This window comes from Podarcis melisellensis (assembly GCF_964234715.1).
Source record: "Podarcis melisellensis genome assembly, chromosome: 6".
Classification (NCBI taxonomy): Eukaryota; Metazoa; Chordata; class Lepidosauria; order Squamata; family Lacertidae; genus Podarcis; species Podarcis melisellensis.
Window position 1 is genome coordinate 25,980,437 of NC_138538.1, and position 21,041 is coordinate 26,001,477.

Below are 21,041 nucleotides of genomic sequence, written 5' to 3' on the forward strand. Positions count from 1 at the left end.
CCCAAAAAAAATACAGAAGATTAGTTACTTTATTGCATTAAACCAAAAGCAACACATTTGGATATATATTTTAGCAGCATGTGATATTTTGAAAAGTTTCTGCGATAGATTTGTCTTACGTGAGACTCTAGGTCCTATTATTTATTTTTATATATTTTCAATATTTCTATGCTGCCTCTCAGGACCCTCTGGAAGCAGTCCACATATAGGAACGTAGAAGAAATTAATTTGGTCCCCATTTTAATGTGAACCTAGCTACTCAAGAATTTGCAGTCCCTTAACTGATAGACAAACCTAAATGAAGCTGCTTTTACACACACACACACACACTTTTCCAAATGCAGTTCTTCAACAAAACTATGGATACAAATTACAAAAATACATATATTAGGGGAAAGTGCATACAGAAATGTGCACATTGGTGAAAGTAATTTGTGAAAATGTATAAGGGGAAATTGCTTGCAAAATATGTATGCCAAGCACAGCATAGGTCAGCATAACAAAACAGAAGAAACCATTTAAAACAGACACACGTTTTCAAATTAAAATAGCCAGCCCAGAATCAAAACAACAAGCAGATCAAAGCAGGTACCCAGCAACACAAACTTTCTGAACCAAATGGCCAAAAAAGTGTGGCCATGTCATCGTTGTAATCAAAATGCTGTATGCAAATAGTATTTTCAATCCCTGGCATGGTTCAAACAGACATAGTAGAGAGACTGAGGGAAACAGACAACAGCAGTAAGCTCTGGAAAAGCATGTGATTTCTATTTGTTGCCTCACAGCAAATGAATGCAAAGGCCACTCTGGGTAGGCTTCAGCAGTCACCTTCTTCTGATGTTTAAATGTGATTCATTGTCATTCAAATTTCAGTTCTGTTGTGACTTTTCTAAATAACGAGCAACCTATGGTCCTAAAGCAGCCTTCCCCAACCTGGTGCCCTTCATATGTTGTTGGACTACAACAACAACAGCATCCCTAACCGCTACCCATACTGGCTGAGGGCTGGTGAAAGTTGCAACCAAAGCCAATCTGTAGGGTACCCAATCAGCTTGGGGAATTCTTTCTAGGTATATGTGCAACCATGGCTTTTCAGCAAGGCTTACTTGGCAGACTGCAGTATTAAATAAGCATGGTTGATAAATAATTGAAAAGAAAGATTTTCTATGCAAGGATCCAATTAATTTTTCCTTAAAGATGGAGGCATGTTTTAGGCTCATCACTGATTGTGAGCAAGTCAATTTAGTTTGTGGGAAACTGCAAACTCTTAACATAATTTAATTACATTATTCAGATTTCAATAACAAAGAAAATAAGATTAAAGTCCCTGCTTACAGTAATCTTCCTTTCTTCCCTTATATTTGTTTGTTTTATTTTCTTATCAATGGAGGCCATGTGAGCAAACTTCTTTGCTGGTGCAGAAGATTTATGTGGTATCTTTCTGGGCTGCTGGTTTATAGAATGTCAAATATTCATTCTGAATGAGTCCCCCCCCCACCCTACCCACCACCTTCAGATATGAATGAAGACTTGAGCAGCCAAATGTCAACAGAAGCTGAGTTGATCACTCTTCTCCATTTTCATACAGCTGGTAGTCAGAGGCAAACAATGGGATCTCCCATTGTTGGGTAGGTTTGGGGTGGGGGCGAGGAGAGCAATTTTAGAGCTGACAGTGGACTGGTTGTTTATTATTTCAAAGGTTTTGCTGTCACTCTTAATCATTTCTGATTTTTACACTCAACGCAGGCAAATCTCCTGTAGAAGGGTGGTTAATTTAATGTGACTTCTCTCTCTCTTACAGGCCTAGTGCCTTATTTTAGGATATTTCTGCAGTCCATTTTAGGAAAGTGTGAGAAAGAAGTCACATACAGTTGCTCTTACACTAATTCTGTCTCAGTGGGTAGCTTTGCTCTGTCTAATTGAAATGATGAGCCTTGCAGTCACATCCCAAAATGGTTTATAGTTGATAGAGGTCGGGTAGTACACTACTAGTAATTCTGGTGAGATGTTATATTTCCACAGATGAATATGACATCTCAACAGAGATCAGTTTGCTGAAATGTTTCTTTTATTTATGTTTCTTGGTGTAAGACGAAGAAAATTTCATGCAAACATTTTATATATAATATTATTATATATAATATTACTTGGCCTCTTTTCTCATATTCAGTTTTAATGTGGCATAGCCAACATAAGATGACATTTCTCAGGTGAGCTGTTTCTTCTCAGTGAATTTCCACAAGGAAAGAGTTGGGACCTAGTGGGACTAAAGAGGGGAACTTCTAATTCACATCAAATTCACTAGTAAAATAAAGAGAGGAATAACTCTGCTTATTTTCTGATCAAGTACATTTTCAGAAATACATTAGCCTACTCTCTTACAGCCCCTCCCTATCACACACTCGACCTCGTGGACCCCAAATAATCATTCCTTTTACCTTTTAAGTGATGTTCTGTCAGCTGTGAGGGGGAAGGAGGGCTTCTTGCTCTCCCCTCTATGACAGCATATCAGCAGCATGTCGGGTGTCAGAAAGAGGAAGGTGAGAAAAGCTTAGTTTGTTCTGCTGCTAATGCTCCTTTGTTGTGATCATTTAGGTGCTCTCAAGCCTGTCTCTAGACTTGAGTGCAGTGTGTGTCATTGACAACAGAGGCATCAATAATTTTCTGAAGATCCTTTACATGTAGAGGGTTCACAAGGTACAATAAATACAGGATTTGGGGATCTTATGACTCATAGTTGCTCATAGTGCTTGCAAGGAGACCAAATATCCTATGAGCTCTGCTCCGTATTCCTATCTTAAGAGCCTAGAAATGTACCTTGGAGAAGGAAAGGAGGTGGCAGTGGTAGGTTCTCCTCAAGGCCCCAGCAACCCACTATCTTCCCCTGCCCTCATACATACTAATACCGGATCATTCTCACCACATGGGAACAAATTCAGGAGAACTACTCACCACCTGAAAATGATAGGTAGGAATTAATCAGTACTATTTTCAACCAAATCTGATGTGTATATGAAATGTGGACTGTGTCTTCTGTAACTAATGTGGTATATGCTTCTGTTTAGAAATGGCAAACAGGAAATTACTAGGTGGCACTCAGTAGCCCATTTTAAGAACATAAGACTCCTGCAGCATTAGACCAAGGGTCCATCTCCATAATCCTGTTTCCAACAGTGGCCAGCTGGATGCTTTCAGGAAAAGTCCACACACAAATAGTGTGTGAAGGAAACAACCTTCTTCTGCTGCTTTCTGCCTTCACTCACAGCATCTAATATTTAGATGGATATGGCCTCTGGAAACAGAGCAGTGGTGAGGAAACTCTGGCCCACAGGACAAATTAGGCCCATGAGCCTATCTAATTTGGACTTCAAGGCTGTTATGGGAACAACCAAGAGCCTCAGAGTGCACTTCTGATTTCATTGGCTTGTATTTTTGGACTGTTTAAATTGGGCATGGAATGCAAGCTCTGCTGCCTCAGGCAGGATCATTTCTACTCGGGAGCTCCCCTAAAACCACAACTGCAAAGGGACAATTGGGAACTTTAGAAAGTGTTGTCAGCTGCTCCTTTGCAGCCCGGACTTGTATTTGGTGCTGCTTCGATTTGGAGCCAAATACAAATCTTATTGCTTTTGGGGAGTCTGAATCTACCTGATGCCATATCACACTGTTGAACTTTTCCCCGAGCCAAAACCATGATGTATGTCTTCCAGGATCTGCTCCCGGGTGAGTCTCCTGACCTGTGTTATGCTCTCAAGTGCTTTATTCAGGGTGAGAGAGCAGGGTATGAAAGTGAGAGAGAGAGAAAGTGGCAGCCAAAATGGCCGCCGTGATCTCACACAAAAAACACCAGGATGTCCCTTTTTTCGGAGCACTTGCGAAGTATGCCATATTATGTCAGGTAACTAAAACAGGTGTATAGGTCAAATGTGACCCACAGAGGTTTACCACTTTTGATCCTGCCCGTCAGATGAAAATGGTTCCCTACCCATGACTTGAGGGTTTCACAAGTGAATAATACCCCAAACAAGAATATTTTTCAGCCCAGGATATATATAAAGTGTCACTGTTGCTCTTGATGTCGTAGGAATCAGGAAGAAAAACATATATATATTTATTAAAAAATATGTAAATACAACTATTTAATGGTAGCTTTTCATTACATTTACACTCGGGTATGGGGAATCAAAAACTCAGTTTAAGAAACTGTGTCAACAACACCTTAAAGAGTGTTTCCTTTTGTGCGGTACCTGCTCTTTTCTGTTAGGCTTCTTTGGAAACAAGGTAAAGGGACAAAGCCCCAACCTGAGATCCCCACACATTGCCCCATGGTGACAACCAGCTTTCCACTTTCGATTGGTATATGGGGAAGAGACAAGGCATTTCTCAAGGGAAGTAGATTTGGCCCTGGTCTTTTAGGTATTGATCTAGTGTAAACCTATTACTGGGAAATTCCAAGCTGGATTTAGGCAGTTGCCTGGTATTTTCCCATTAATATCCCATTCTGCTGTTTTCTCTTTTCCTTGGCCCTACTTTTGTTTGCTCTCAGTTTACATGACACTCCATTGCTAGTTTCCATATGCACTTTCCATTGCTAATGCTTACAATGGAGATGCAATGTGATGCTTCCTCACATTTGCAAATAGACCTGCATGTTGCTCAAAGCCAGAAATATATTCTTTCTCTCTCTTTTAAGGTATTATTTTGTCGGCTTGTTTTCTTTCAGTTTGATCAGTTAAGAAATGGTAAAACCAAAACAAAAACCCTAACAATGGTTTCTTCCCTCTTCAAAACACCCTCAAGGAAACTAGCCAAGAAGCAAAAGGAGACGCAGAGCAGCAGTCAGAGAGAAATGGGCCCTGTTGCTTCTTCAGACAAGACTGCTACGAAACTCAGTTCTGCTCATAATGAAGAAGCCTTTTCTTCAAGCTGCCAAGATGTTAATGGATTCAGTAAGTTTTACTTGTTTGCAATTGGTACCTCCATATTCAGAAAGCTTTATGGTAATTAAAAGTCTTGGATCCCGTGAGAGCAAAAATCTTAAGGATTTGAAACTTATTATAAGGGAAACAACAGTAATAAAAATAACTGGGAGAGTGAAATGTCTCAATTTCCGTTCCTGAGATGTTTCTCTTTCTGCTACAGGTCTCTGCTTTTTCTAATGTCACTTGAATAAAAGTATTAAAATAGTTCATTTTAGCACCTGAGCAATTTAGGCAAGTTTCTGTTTCACTGAATTCTGACTTGAGTAGAACAACTGCACATGGTTCTTGAAATGGCTGTGCAACCACCAAACAGACAAGCCAACCCCAGGCATATTTGGAAGCTGGGGTTCTTCATGACCTAGTGGCCATACAGCAACCATACAGTTGCCACAGTTCATCAGAGCAGGAACAACAGCTCCAGGTCAGGTGTTACATGTCCATAGCAACCTATTCCCCCATTACTAGGTCCAGATCAACCCAGCATTGTTACACAGCTGCTGAGCCCTGCCACATCCCATGCCTGTGGTTTGACTGCCCCCTGCCCTGGCACTGGAAGGGAATACCACATCAGTACAGTGCAGCTGATGATGGTGCTGATAGAATTTAAATTTCCTCTAAGATTAAAGGTTATGTCTTGCTGGGACAGCTGAGGAAACACACAGAAAACAGAGCACTGCATTTTTGTTACAATCCTCTGTGTTTAATTTTTTTTCTCTCCAAAACAACACATGGCTCAGTTATTAATCAATACTATCTAAAACTATGCTAAGCTGTTTTAGTTAGAGAGTGCAGGTTCACAGGCAAAGTTAGAAACCAGAAATGCAGTCAGTGTTAGAGGACACCTGGAAACTACAGACATTCCACTTCTATCTGCAACCATTCTCAGTAGCTGTTAATGGAAGGGCTGTAGCTCAGTAGCAGAGTATTGGCTTTACATGAAGAAGGTCCCAGGTTATATTCCTAGCATGTCCAGGGAGGGCTAGGAGCCACGGAAGCAGAAATGGCCTCAGCCTTTGTGCACGTTTGTGGTCAGGAATAGGACTCTGGTAACTGTGAGGAAGCCAGTGTGGTGTAGTGGTTAAGAGCAGTAGACTCGTAATCTGGGGAACCGGGTTCGCGTCTCCACTCCTCCACATGCAGCTGCTGGGTGACCTTGGGCTAGTCACACTTCTTTGAAGTCTCTCAGCCCCACTCACCTCACACAGTGTTTGTTGTGGAGGAGGAAGGGAATGGAGATTGTTAGCCGCTTTGAGACTCCTTTGGGTAATGATAAAGGGGGATATCAAATCCAAACTCTTCTTCTTCTTCCAAACTGTAATGTCTTAAAAACCAGGAAACATAAAATAATTATGTGGAGTGTGGAATCTGCCATGTAAGAAGTCTTGTATCAAAGCTGCTGTGATTTTACTCAGTACCCTATGGAAGAAATGGATATAGGTGGCAAGGAAGATCAGACTAGGGAGCTAAAATTATCCACAAGTATCTGTAGCATCCAGTGAGGTACATTACACAGAGCACATCTCCTGAAGCCTGGCATCCCATGAGCATGATGAGTGAGACGCCGTATCAAATGAACAATGATACACTAATGATCCATCCAGCACAGAGGCACTGCTGTGCTGACACCACACTGATGGACTGTCATGCAGTAGGTCATACATAAAGCAGATCTGGCAGGAGTGGTCCAAAGGAGTAGTCTGCATCATGGACACAACCAGGTTGACAGCTGTTGGAAAGTAAGAGAAGAAAAAGGAAGATAAAATTTAGGATTTTATCACAGGTTGCTTATTCAGGAATCTCAGTTTGGAAGCCAAGCAGTTTTGCTTTGAAACTAAAGGGCGTGAAATATTCACTTCTGAAACAGAGGACATTGCCTAAGGAAGTCCACGGGAAGGTGTTATGCTAGCATGACATCTGATGTTGCATTTAAAGCCATGCTGTCATGTGCAGTTATAAAGTTAGCATTGCCTACTGGGAACTTAGATGGGAACAATAAGGGCAAAGATGATGAGTGCAGAAAAAAGTTCCTTATGAGTATTATTAGAGCTGACACTGAAGTTCACCAGTTGTGAAATTCAGGTTGAATACATAACTCCTGCAGTAGCTAAAGCTTTCCTCCAGATCCTGAAAGCCTCAGCAAAAGCTGCAAGACTTTCAGCATATTTCCTCCACAAAAATCAGTTGATTACATTCACTGTACTGTGTATAGAACAAGAGAAAGGATGTGATTGTTTTCTATTTGTATAGAATAGTAAACCCTTGTTAGTTTGGGGGCAAAACAACACAGTGGTAGTTCATGAAGGGGTTTCATCCTCCCAATTGTGGTGGGGCTGAACTTGGGTGGGGATGGGACAATGTAGGAGTAGCAAACCTTGGGGAGCTTCAGAGTTGGAGGTGGTGGCTCTGCAGATGTGGTCATACTGGTGGGGCTGCTGCCACCAGCCTGGAAGTCCATCAACCTTGCTGCTTCACCCTACCTGATCCCTGTCTAAATAAGCACAACACGATCACTGCTGGGAACACACTACTGCTTCCATATGCACACAAACCCTCACAAGCCACTGCTGTGTTGCTTTGGAAGCACAGGCAAACCCATTCTTATATATTAGAATTCAGCGTTTTAAGGTCTGTATGACACAGTGTGCTATCACTTTGGGTTATATCCAATGTAGTGGTAAAGTAAGCATCCTTTCAGTGACAGAATATCTGCTTGTGCCACTGGACTTTTTCTCCCTTCTCCCCTTGCATATCCCCTAAATCTGTTCTGCGTTTTCCCCCAACCCTCCCTAGGAGATTTGGGGAGGGGGAGGGCAAGAGGAGGAGGAAAGTACCATTGTGCAAGCAGAAACCCTTGCACAAATGAGACGAGGAAGTTGAGTACTTCCCTTTGCCTTAGCAATCTGAAACTGTATTTATTGAGGCACTTTTGCTTTGTTTAATAATAATTGAACAATTAAGAATAATTAATGATGATGATTTTAGAAAAAGAGGTTTCCATCTGGAAACCCTGAAAGTCCGAAACCTTGAGAACAACAGAGTCTTGTGTAAGGATGTGTGTGTGTGTGTGTGTGTGTGTGTGTGTGTGAGAGAGAGAGAGAGAGAGAGAGAGAGAGAGAGAGAGAGAGAGATAGTTTACTTGATTCTAGCTGCTCTTTGTCAGCTCAGTTACTAGCAGAGTTTTAGCCCTGGCTCAGGACTTCCAAAGAAAATCCAACTTCTGGATTTGACTTAGCAGAACAAGGAATATACTTCTCCACGGAGATTCAAAGCATCTCTTGGTACCTTATTCTGGCTTGTCTTCCTTCTGAATCTCCTATTGCCTGCATAACTGCCAGGGCCACTTGGAATCAGAGGCAAATGGTGTGCTCCAGGGTGGGCACAGGTTAAAACAATGACAAGCTTGAAGAGCCAAGTGCAGGCACTATAGACCACATCAGGCCAATGATTAGGTTACAGGGAAGATAAAAAAGTGCAGAATGGGCAGAGGCAGGAGGCATCGGCCAAGAGAGTCAGGCTCTGGAAGGCTGGAGAGGTGATGCAAGGCACAAGATTGTGTGACTACTCAAACAACAAATTGCTTAGATTTGGGATGGAAAGGTTAAGAGAGTTTTTACACAAAGCCAACAAAACTTCTGAGTCCTCTGGGCTGGGAACAGCAAGGCCTTCAAACTGTCCTGGTGTCTGCAATAGCAATAGGAAATCTAGCCTTTGTTCTAAGATTTACTACTTTATTTTTCATTGCCAGTTGAAGTCACAAGAGTCCTGCATTCACAGGATAATTCAGCGTGATGCTGCCTGTGGTGCTGTAGAACTGGGTTCACTAGTGAATTTTAGGGTTTCCTATAGAAATTGTTCGGGGGATGTGGGTGGCACTGTGGTATAAACCACAAAGCCTGGGGCTTGCCGATCAGAAGGTCGGTGGTTCGAATCCCTGTGACAGGGTGAGCTCCCATTGCTCGGTCCCTGCTCCTGCCAACCTAGCAGTTTGAAAGCACATCCCAGCGGGATGGTAAACGGCGTTTCCATGGACTGCTCTGGTTCGCCAGAAGCAGTTTAGTCATGCCGGCCACATGACCCAGAAGCTGTACACCGGCTCCCTTGGCCAGTAAAGCAAGATGAGCACCGCAATCCCAGAGTCGTCCGTGAATGGACCTAACAGTCAGGGGTCCCTTTACCTTTTTTATAGAACTTGTGCAGTAAGAACACTAGCAGGTCAAAATAATCCCAGTCTCGGTATTTTTAAAAACTAATTTGCATTCTTAGTGTAATTATTTAGGAATATTGTTGGACTCCAACTCCCATCAGCCCCAACCAGCATGGCCAATGGTCAGCATTTATGGAATCTGAAGGCCAACAGCATCTGAAAGGCTGCAGGTTAGCCATCTCTACTTTAGGCGATGGTTTTTAAAGACTCATGTGTTCATCGATACATATCCAAAGAGCCAGTCTATCAAGTGCCTATATGCTTAGTAGCATACACTTCCTTTTCTTAAGGAAAGACTTTGGCTCCATAAGAGATTTGTACAACATGTGAGTTAGGTGCATTAAATGCCATCAGTGAAATCTTACGCGGTACAGTTCCCTTGTTATAAACAACCTTGTTAACAGTAGATTCTACTGGCACACTAGCACTTTGTTCAGTTTCCCATGGGACAATACTTTGGAAAATTGCTTGACCTGCTTTTTTTTAAGTGTAATAGAAATATCTGTAGGCTTGATACAACTCCACCTGGAGTCTGTTAGAATAGCACTGTTCGCCCCATGGAGTAATTCTGATGAGCCTTTATTCATTTGTAAATAATGTTTACTCTGGAGAGCTAGAAATTGCTTCTGAAATTGTTTTGATGTATATTGGATTTTATCTACTTTTATATGGTATTATGGAACAATTATTTCTATTTTATCTATTGACATCTCTCTTTTTAATGTACTGTGGGTTTTTTGCATTAACTCATTTCCCGTCACAGTGAAGGTGAAGACAAATATATAATTGTAACACTGGAAACAAATGTGAAAGGACTGAAAACCACATTTTCTGAGACCAGAGTACCATAAATCCTTAAATATTGGCTGGCCCATGTAAAGCCAGCTTCCAAGACATATTGAAATGTAAAAGTGTTGCATAAAGTGTTGCAAATACTATGATTTTGACTCGATTAAAAAGCTTGAAGATTGAAGGAAGACATCTTAAATCTAGAGACAGGGTGGGTTTCTTGTTTGAATCCTCGCCCCCTGCCTCCAATTGTGGGGTTACCTCTCTTCCTGTACAAAGCTAACATGTACAAAGCTGAATTTGATCTCACCACACCACATTTATAACAACACTCATATCAGCATTTTGCTCTAGCCGAAGTCTGTGAATTCTCTTCAAGGGCAGTCCCACATAAAGCACATTACATCAGTTGATCCTTAAGGGTTTGGAGAAATAAACGTTCTTTGGAAGTCAAATGTCTGATGGGGCTTCTGCGGCTTCCGATTGGCTGCAGGAGCTACCTACAGCCAATTAGAAGCCACACTTTGGAAGTCGAACGTTTCAGAAATCGAATGGACTTCTGGAACAGATTCTGTTTGACTTCTGAGGTACGACTCTAATGTGTGTACATGTAGTTCCTGGGAAATGGAATCAGGTGACGTCAGGTATCAGCCAAGGTGCAAGTAGGGTGTGACAAAGTTGGCTTGGTAGTGCCTTGGAATATGCTACTAAAACTGACTCATAAGAAGGGGAAGAAACTAGCTTGATGAAAAGTGAAGAGGAGACTGTTGCAGCTATAGAGAGCATTGACCACTAGGGATATCAGATTCCAATAACAACAGAAAAGGGAGCAGAAATTGCAGGTGTTTGCTTATTCATCCCATGTCCATCCCTACTGCCCACTCCAGTCTCAGTATCCAGAAAAAGTTAACTTCAAATTCTCATATAATTTCAAGCCAACTTGTGCTATCAAGAACCATCTGTTTGAGGGTCAGGCTTCTGTTGCACCTGCTAATTTCCTTCCAATTTGTGCTTTTTGTGTACATGTTTAACATTCTTCACCTCATCAACCCACACCCATGAACCTGTTTAAAAGAGAACTCCCTAATTTTTATTTTGCAAAAGTTGTGATACTGCACATTGATAATACTGATAGACATGGCTGGAAGTCCACCTCCATTAACATGTTTTAGTCCAATGCAATTCAGATAACTTGTGTTGTTCTTGTGGGTTCCAAACCTCAACTATGGATTTATGCTTCCATATTCTTATTTTGCTGTCTTCTCCAAATGTATGTGTGGTGTTTGGGAAGGAGGAACATATGTAGCTTAGCAGGAGTGCCCTGTATGTGTTATGTTGCTTTTCTCTGCTGTATATGAGCAGTTCTAGGGTTTTTGGCACCCATTTTATTCGTGTATTTTTATTTATTTTTTAAATACCATCTATTGGTGGCATTAGAAGACTATGTTTGCTTCTAGGCAGTTTAATTATGTCACATCCAGTGAATTAAATGCTACTCTGTTCTCTAAGGAGCTTTTCTCTCTGTTCTGTTATCTTTCTCTATACATTTCTAAAGCTTCTTCCTTATGTCTTTCCTACCTAGCACCATCCTCTCCTTGTTCATTTTCTGTCCAAAGCAAAACCCTTCAGAGCAAATCTTTGTTGAATTCCTACTACTCAGGTACTTATGTAGACTTTATTCTTGATTGTGTGCTTTTGTGCCTTTCCCTGTAGATACATAAATATGGCAGTAAAGAACCAAGTCTTTGGGATGTTGGAAACAGCTAACTTTGTGTTTTTATTTTATTTTCCACATTATTTTTCTCCTGTTGACCTTCTGTTGGGTTCCATTGATCCGTGTTCTGTGCGCAAATGGAATTTCATCTCAAAGTATCATCAGACACTGTTCCATCGACCACACTGTTAGGTAAGAGGACTGTTATGATGCACAATAGCCTGTTGATGAGAAAACACATCCATTCTATCTGAAAATGGCTCAATAGAATATTGGCAGACATGTTCCAAAACTGTTGTTTGGTTGAGGCGGCCCCCATTTTGGATGGTAAACTTCTCATCGTCAACAAAATGTGTAACTAATTTTACCATATGCTCAGTGTCAAAACTCTGCCACTTTATCAGTCTCATTCCTTCAAAGGCTATGATGCAGTCTCAAACGATAATTAAACACACATACACACTCTCCAAAACAGCATTGTCGGGATGCTGTTTGAAAGTTGAAGGATTAGAATTAACCCCAAAGATGAATTTGAGGGACCTTGATTTGGAAGAAATTGTTAGGAACATTTGTTCTGACTTCTACCAATATAGAAAGAAAAAGAAAAAATCATGAAAATGTGGCTCTCTGCTAAGCCCCCGAATGAAGAACATTTAAATCACATAATGGAATTCATTTCTTTTTTATTGATTCCCCTTTCAATAAAAAAGATTGGATTATTCCTTTACTCTCAATTCTTGTCATTCTGTTTTTCATTTTTTAAGATTAGATATTTGTATGCTTAGGGATAAAAGGCTTAAAAATATGTTTGTCATTTTTGCACACCTAGTAGAGCAAATAAAATAGGTCGCGCCTGCAAAGCTGATGCACAGATGTTGTATGTCTGAAGATAAAACCCAGGACCCCTAATTTGTATAAACAGAGCATTGATTTTTTTAAAAAATAAATAAATAGTAATTTCCTCTATGGTGTATCAGACAGCAGCACATTGAGTGGTTCCAGAGGCTGAGTATTGCTGTAGGCAGAAACATAACACAAGCAAGGTGCAACCATTTGTGCATTAAAAATAATCCAAGGGATAGGGAAGTAATGAAGGAAGGGTAGGAGCCTCACAGACCCAGAGATTTGTGTGTGCATGCCTTGTCTGCAACCATAGGATACTTGAGCAACTTCTCTGGAATATAAAGGACTTGGATATACACTTTAATTCACAGGACTTATCCTCATACCAGAGGAATTGGAGGTGGATGCAATTTTCACTGACCCCTCCTTTCCCTCAATGGCCCTCCCTGTAGCCAGTGAAAACATGATTTGGAGATTTTTTTTATGGGCTATAGAAAGAAGGGGAAATCAGTGAAAATCACTGTCCCACATGCCCCAGAGGAGAACCTCCATTGAATCAATCACCAGTTATGATGGCCGTGCTCTACCTCCACATTTGGAAGCGATTGCTCTTGTGTTCAGGTACTGTTTGAGGGTTTCACACAGATATCTGGTTGGCCACTGTGAGAACAGGATGCTGGACTACATGGGCCATTGGCCTGATCCAGTAGGTTCTTCTTTTGTTTCTATAATCCTGATTCCCTCCCTCAAATGGAAGGAGACTTGGAGGAGCAAGTCTGGATCCAACCTACAATGATTTTTTTTCAGCCACACATGGTTTTCCAAGAGGATAAGAACATACTTGCTCATAAACCACATTTTCTTGTGAAATCAGCCACAACTGGAAGCTGGGCCAACCTGATCTGAGCCAAACATGAACAAACAAAACATCACAACATTCCTTTTTTTTTATTAAAGGACTTCTCCCATTTTTTATTTTTTGTTTGTTTGATTATTTCAGACTGGAATATCCTGTGTAGAATAGATCTACTAAATTCTGTATCCTCCTTGAAAAAGAACAGTGGTTTGGAACACCTCTTGAGGAAAGTTGTACTTATCATGTGTGTGAAAATAGTTGAGTTCTGCTCCTAGCCCTCTGTAGGGTGTGGTGTTTGGGGGCCCCAGATACCAATGTGTAGTTTCAAAGTGGGTTTTGAGTGGTCAAAGGTTTATTAGTATCCACAAGAAAAAATAAATATTGTATGAGGCAGGCAAGAGATATTTTGAGCAAAAATTATTTCCTATCCCTGTTGATGGCTTACCTGATGGCTCACCTCCATCTGTAGCAACCTCTTAGCACAGCTCTTTGGACGGTGAAAATGGGAAGTATTCCATCATTATGCCAAAGCTGCAGGAACAAAAATCTGTTTAAGGTCCAGGAGCCGACTAACAATCACAAGTTCCCTCTCAGCTCTGCTTCCCAGTCCAACAATTGAAGGCCACTAGTGCTGTCATTTGGTTCCCACGAGTGACACTTTCTGTGGCCTCAGCAGGGCACCACTGTTGTTTGTGAGCCACATGCTACTCATTCATTCATAAATATGTACCTGCCTCCCCTGGGTCCCAGGCCCGTCTCCATTTATGTAGGACCCAGGACTTAAGTTTCTTTGCTTAAAGTTGACGTTATTTATAAAATTCCAAGATCATGAAACTGAAATCTCTAAGCCAGCAAATGTTAATTCTTTTAGAAAACATTGTGCATTATAGACAGCACACCATAGTATTGTATATTAACTCCACCATAGATGTCTGTGATGTTGCTTTACCACACTCCATAGTCATGTTCCTGTTTCTTGACAATCTGTACATAATTCTGTATGTTGCATAGTTATTTAATATATTGTAAACTTTTGGGAATTATTGGTATAACTGGAGGTGGACTGAGCAGTGTAATTCTGTCCCATTTTAGTTTCACTAACACTTTGTCATAGGCCCATTCAGGTCCCAGAATATTTTGAAACAACACATGAAAAAATTGCATTTAAATTATACTCATCTTGTACAAATCGAATTTGCATTTTTCATGTGATATAAGCACATATCACATATATATATATTTAAAAAATAACTGCTTTGTTTTTGACAAGCAGTCAAAGCAAGAATGGTTTTGGTTCCATTCTAGAGAGAATATGCAAAGCAATTGATAAAGATGGGCGAGCTCTTTCTTGTTTACATTTGACTCAACCTAAATGATTAAAGGGCTTTCCTTCCTAAAAAAAAAAGCTCAACAATGTTGACCTGAACCCCCAGGTCTGGGGGTAGATCACTGCCAGTTTTTATTCTGTGAGTAGATTGCAGTCTCTTGGGAGTTGTCCACCCCTGAAATAGATCTAGGATAATTTCCTGAGCCAAAGTAAGTCTTGGAAAATGACCTCCTTCCACACCAACCTTTGGGGTCCCCAAAACACAATCACTCTCAGGCTCCTATTTCCCATAACATATTTTCCCCCTGTCTTGTTACTTAACCAGCCAGTGGTGATGAGAGTTGTGACAGCATGAGTAGATAAATGGGTACCACTGCAGCAGGAAGGTAAACGGCGTTTCCATGCATTCTGTCACTCGTCACAGTCCTCCGTGTGCCAGTAGCAGTTTAGTCATGCTGGCCACATGACCCATAAAACTGTCTGTGGACAAACGCCAACTCGCTTGGTCTGAAAAGTGGTGAGCGGCACACCCCATAGTCGCCTTTGACTGGACTTAACCGTCCAGGGGTTCTTTACCTTTTTACCTTTACCTTGTCTCATCCTCCCTCAATGCTGCTGGCCAGATAATTAAAAAGAAAGTAGAATGGTGCTTTTCAGAGTGGGGAATTGGCAGATGAGGTTGGCAGGGCAGTCAGAACTTCTCTGGCTTGATTTTAATCCAAGATGCAGGTGGGCAGAAGGTGCCTTGTAAAGCTCTTCTCTTCTTGGGATGTGAACATTTATGTGTTCCCAAGGTTCTCTTCTGTGACACCACATTCAGAGAACTTCACTTGAAGCTCTACTCATAAATTCACAATACACATGAACAAATACCGGTACATAGGTGAACAAATAATAAACAAACAGGTGATAAACAGCTGCATTTTGTAGTCTCCTAGCAAGTGCTGCTATATGCATCTAAACAGCTGAAAAGGCAAAGTTGATGATGGTGTGTTATAACTGAGTTTCAGCATCATTAACTTGATCTGAAGATTAGATTATTTTATAGTGGGGTTTTTTATTTTAAAAAGTGGAAGTTTAAAAACTGACAACTCAATCCATGATACATTAGCTGCCATGCTGCAGTCTATTCCAGAGTTTATGCAGGGACAGCATCCTAACTTCATCTGCAATGAAAAAGATCCACTGAGATGTCAAGGCAAAGTGATTGATAACCACTTTAACAATATTCCACTATACAATTTTGACTCATTTTGAGGAATTTAGTAGATAATGATGGGTATGATACAAGGGAAGTCCTGCAAGGGGGGGGGGGAGTAGGGCAAAATTGGTATTTATTTATTTATAATAAAAGGGTGGCCTATTTATAGTTTTCAGATATTCATACAATGCCAGAAATGAGAGAGGTGGACCAGTTGATTACCATAGCCAATACAGATATGACAGAAAGCAGGGAGTTAATTACATAGGCTATACTATGGGGGGGGGGGGCGGAATCTCACTATAAGAAGAGTTCATCAGTGGAACAAATTTCTGAAGTAAACTATGGACTCTTTTCCATTCGAACATTCAAGACAAGATTTGACATTGAATAGACAATCTGGTTTTTTTTTTTAGGAATAGACATATTCATGCAGAAAAGACATATTTTAAATGGTGAAATATAAATAATATTTTGGTATGAACTGCTTTCATTTTAAAATAGCCATCCAAAATAATGTCTTAAGACATTACGTAGACATCTTGAAATTCTCCACCCCATTTTGTGTGCAGGGAAACTGAAGGTACCATTTGACTCAAATTTTCTCTCTCTGTATGTGTGGAGATAAGTTATCCTACAGTTTCTCATAGTTGGGACTTACCATTTGAAGTGGCAGTAGTACAGCTTCTTTTCTTCTATGTTGCCATTGTCAGTGTCAGCAGCAGCATCTGTGTTGACAGACTGGCCTCCATTTTGCATCAGCCCCAATGCAAATGACATTCTGGGGCAGTGTGAGGAGAAAATAGCAGCTGCCACACGCATACACATGAAGGTCGAGACCAATCAGATAATATTCTGCAATGTTGCCTTCTTTTTCTAGGGGGGTGGGGTTTGGGAGTTTTCTGAGAAATGTCAGTCCAGCTAAATAATTCTTACTTTTCTCCTAGGAGTAGGATCCAATGATTTTCTACTTAAGTTGATGGCTCAAGATTTTACCCTTGGTACCAGATCCCCACAGGGTATAAATGTACCCATTCCTGTGTTCACACTATTAAAATGATTGCCAGCATGGTGCTTGTGGGAACCAATGTGCCTACCAGGGCCTCCTATGGTACTTCCAAAGTTCCCCTCTTTTCTTAGCATAGAAAGTGGTCATGTTTTGTGAGTTAAAAATGGTTTGCTTACAAACGCTTCAAAGGTCAGATTCACGTGCTTTTCCATAAAGCAGCAATAAAAGACAGGCAGTATTACTAAGGTTGCAACATGTTAAGAGTTTCTAAATCACTTGTATAGACATACAAAAATTGTTTGCTTAAGCTTGGAGCATCCATCTTAGACCTCCTTACTGGTAGGGTTCACAGGATGGAAGCATGGAAAGTGGGAGTTTGGTAGCCCTTCCTCCCAAGGTGAGGGGGGGTGTGACCTGGCTAAGCCTGGCAGGACAGCTAACTCTATGGTCTTAACCCCTTCATGCATTAATTAGAGTTAAACATGTTAGTTATATGATGCTGGAATGCCATGTAATTTCTTTCTCTGACCAGCAGCCTCAGTGTCAGAAACTAATGGTTGATCCACTGGGCTTTTTGTATGAACTCTGAAGTGTCTGGCACACATTTTTTTTAAAGCACATGCTTAGTTGTGTATGATAGTTTTTCACTTTGGGCCATGTTTATGTTTTATTAGCATATCTCCTTGAAACAAGTCATTTGTCATATCATAACCTAGACGCGCATGAAAACAAATAAAACCTGTAAGCCAATTTTGCAAGTGTTTCCATTACCACTGGGGTAATGCAGAGAGTGATATTAGCCATTCTGGAGCCATCCTTAGGAGATGTCAAATAAATGACAACCCTTTACTCCAGGAAAGTGAGATTGGATGTGTGTGTAATTAAATCCATTGCAAACACCAGCCCAAAAATAATTTATTTTGTGCAAATGATGTCTTATCATGTTACACACTTGCCAAGGCTAACCGAATAAAAATATAAATGGATATGATAGCCTTATCGTGTCAAAATCAGAGAGTCTGTGGATATTAAAGGAAGAGTTTTGAAACAAAACTTTGTTTTTTGTATTCAGGGCACACTCCATTCTGGTAGTGCTTGAGATGTTTCCAGCAGAGCTTGGCCTTATCGTTGACAGGCTTCCTCTCCCCCCACTCTCCCATCCTATTCTCATTTTACCAGATTAGTAGTACGGATAGAATCAAGAAATATTTGGATTATTTTATTCCCTGCTAACTGTGCAGGTTTCCCCCTCCATTTTATTGTGATCTGTGAAGCAATATTAAAAACTGTTTGAAACAATAAATGATTAGCTATGATGAGAAGATCAAGATATATGTTAGTGTGTTTTACATCAAGAATAGCTAATCCCTCCTTTGAGGACCCTGATCTGGGGCCCACCAAGCAAATTTTCATGGCTCCCTAAGACTCCTCTGATTTTGGCAGCAGTACTGGAACGGGGAGAGAATAAATTATTATTATTATTATTATTATTATTATTATTATTATTTCCCATCCTTCCTTCCTTGCAAAGGGCACACAAACATATCAATCAGTTCCAATATAGATGCAGATTGGGAAAGATCTCTACAGAAAATACTTTATGGAAGAGGAAGGTCTTCAGTAGGCACCAAAAAGACAACAGGGATGGCACCTTTCCAATATTTAGCAGGAGGAGAGGTGCTAACAGATCAAAGGCCCAATTTCCATATAGTGCAAAATGGGCCTCTTGATAAGATGGTATTTGCAGGAGGCCCTCACCTACTGAGTGCACTAATCAGTTGAGTATATAAGACAACACTAGGGTGGGATGTAAATTGCCCCCTCGCTGCTTATCCAATTGATTTGATGAGCAGAAAGGGGGTGATATCTGATTTGTTGGATCAGCTGTGGAGGTGTGGCTGCCTGCCTGTGTATTTATGGTGGTCACACCCATTTTTTGCCTTTCCCATAACTGGTATGGGCCCCTTTGGGGGTTGGCCAAGGTTGAAAAAGGGGCCTCAGGCCAAAAAAAGGTTAGCTACTCCTGTTTTGCATTATTGTTCATATTACAGCACCTTGTTGTTTGCCTCTGTCTGTTCTGGGAGACAATGGGAGTGTTTGCCTTTGGGAGCAAGGTCAAACCATTGGAAAGTTACTAGTGTCTGCTGTGACTGTAGAGACCGATATGGGCAAGACATGTTTTATTGCAAGTGAGGCAGATGAAGGTGTTCCGTTTCACTGTTAACAGGTGCACCATGGTGATTCTTCTCTCTGCGTTCCTCCTCTTCCTCTGGTCCCTGCTGCAGATACACTGTCTGTCAGCACACTTCTCCTGTATTGAATACATATAGTTAAGAAGTAGACAGCATGTTGCTTTTATAGATCAACCCTATGGTCTGCTGTGCAACTAAAAAAGCTGATTGGATTTGGTATAATAACAGATACACAAGTACAGTACTGTATTGTATAAGAGGAACAATGTTCTTGCATTTATGTGACTCAGTGCTGTTCTCGTGCACCATAAAAGGTGCTGAAGGAATCGTATGGGAGAGGGTGGGGTGGGGATGGCTGAGCAGGGCCAACCCAAGGCATGTTGACACCTGAAGCAAACCATAAAATGGTGCTTCTCATCCCTGCCAGGGAAGAAGGGGTGAGTGAAGATCTACATCAGAAACAGAGTGGGGGGGGGGAATAAGGATCTACATTGGGATCGGCTGCCACTGTAGAACCTGATTCCTTCCACATACATGTGCATCTCAGGGGAATGTACAAACTGCAGTAAAAACAGCCTAAAAAAGAACAGTTTAAAACAATATCCAAAATAACAGCAGATTGATTCGATTTTATTTTTTTTTTAAAAAAACCAAATAGACGCCCAAGACAGATCCATCTGGGAAGGCTTTTTGGAACCAAAATGTCTGCAGTGGTTTTTCAAAAAGAAGAGGGGCAGTCACAAGAAAAGTCCTACACCGAGTTACTGCAGCTTCTGAGATCTAAAGTGATAGACCATAAATTTTTATCTGCAAAGGCTGTTCTTCTTAATGATTATCTTAAATTAGAAATAATAACTTCTTCTTCAGTTAGATATTGAATTGTTCATACAGGTATTGTAATCAGCACTTCTAAAATGTCCAGCTAGAATATATCATTAGTCTTGGTGGCATTCAGTCTTAGACCATGATTAGACATATTGCGAGCATCATTTTTCTCGCACATGCAGAATATTTTAATACCAGTCTCATTTTGCAATTTGTCTATGGGGAAATATCTTTTTCTGCTCTTTCTTTTACAAAGAGATAGAGAGTGGGAGAATCAGGATCTGGCTGCGATATCAGATGTTGTCCATTTTGTGTTGGCATAAAAATATGGTTCATGGATACTTCAAGGAATCTGGGGCAAAGAATACAGACTCTTTTATCTCTTTCCCCCGTTGCTTTGGGTTGAGTTTAGAACCTCTATTTCCACTTCACTAGCAAACTTGGTTTGGTGTCAGCTATGTCTTATGTATTAATGGAATAGTATATAGTTGATTACTTCACAAAAACAACAATCACATCCAGTATGACATTCTCAAGTGGTAGAGCAGTGAACAAGAGTGTCCGAAAGTTACAATATAGGGTTTAGAAAGAATCAGGGATTTGTTTGGAGGACCCGTAAGTAAGTTTGAGCTGTGATGTATCTAAGGCTAGTGATGGCCAGCCCCTTCCTTATGGTATAATGAGATGGAGGGTTGGATCAAAACTTAGCCATCCACAAATGGGCGCCTTTGATCTATGGAAGGCATTTGATCCAGATGATGGATCCTGCAGGTGGAAAGGAGGAGGTTTGGGGTTTTTTTTGCAAATTTCTTGCTACTCTAAAGCCTCCCCTTTTCAAAATTATTCCCCAATACTCCAGTCCAGAACAGATTATTATTTTTTTTGTAGGGCTCAAGTGGCTGCAGGCAGATTTGACAAAAGTCACCTTCCTGTTTTTTACCAGCTGGAATATCCCCTGAGTGGAATTCCATTCAAGAAATGGACTTGCAAGAGACACCAAAGTCTAGTTCCAAACTTCTATCTCCTGTTGGGTAGGATTCACTTAACAAACCTGACCAGTGGAAGACCCTTTCCTCTCTCTGCACGCTCTCCACCCCCA

At 40.8% G+C, this 21,041-nt stretch overlaps 1 protein-coding gene across 17 annotated transcripts in view; it reads left to right on the forward strand.

The window, feature by feature from the left end:
- Positions 1 to 21,041, forward strand: part of PTPRT (protein tyrosine phosphatase receptor type T) — a 591,983-nt gene that overhangs the window by 520,261 nt on the left and 50,681 nt on the right. For 9 of the 17 annotated variants that reach the window (XM_081916619.1, XM_081916629.1, XM_081916632.1 and 6 more), the window contains 3 exons: positions 4,801 to 4,949; positions 11,558 to 11,635; positions 11,846 to 11,881. In XM_081916619.1, coding sequence (XP_081772745.1) covers positions 4,801 to 4,949; positions 11,558 to 11,635; positions 11,846 to 11,881 — 263 coding nt within the window. The remainder of the gene's footprint in view (positions 1 to 4,800; positions 4,950 to 11,557; positions 11,636 to 11,845; positions 11,882 to 21,041) is intronic. The other 8 variants (XM_081916623.1, XM_081916624.1, XM_081916625.1 and 5 more) reach the window with 3 other exon arrangements.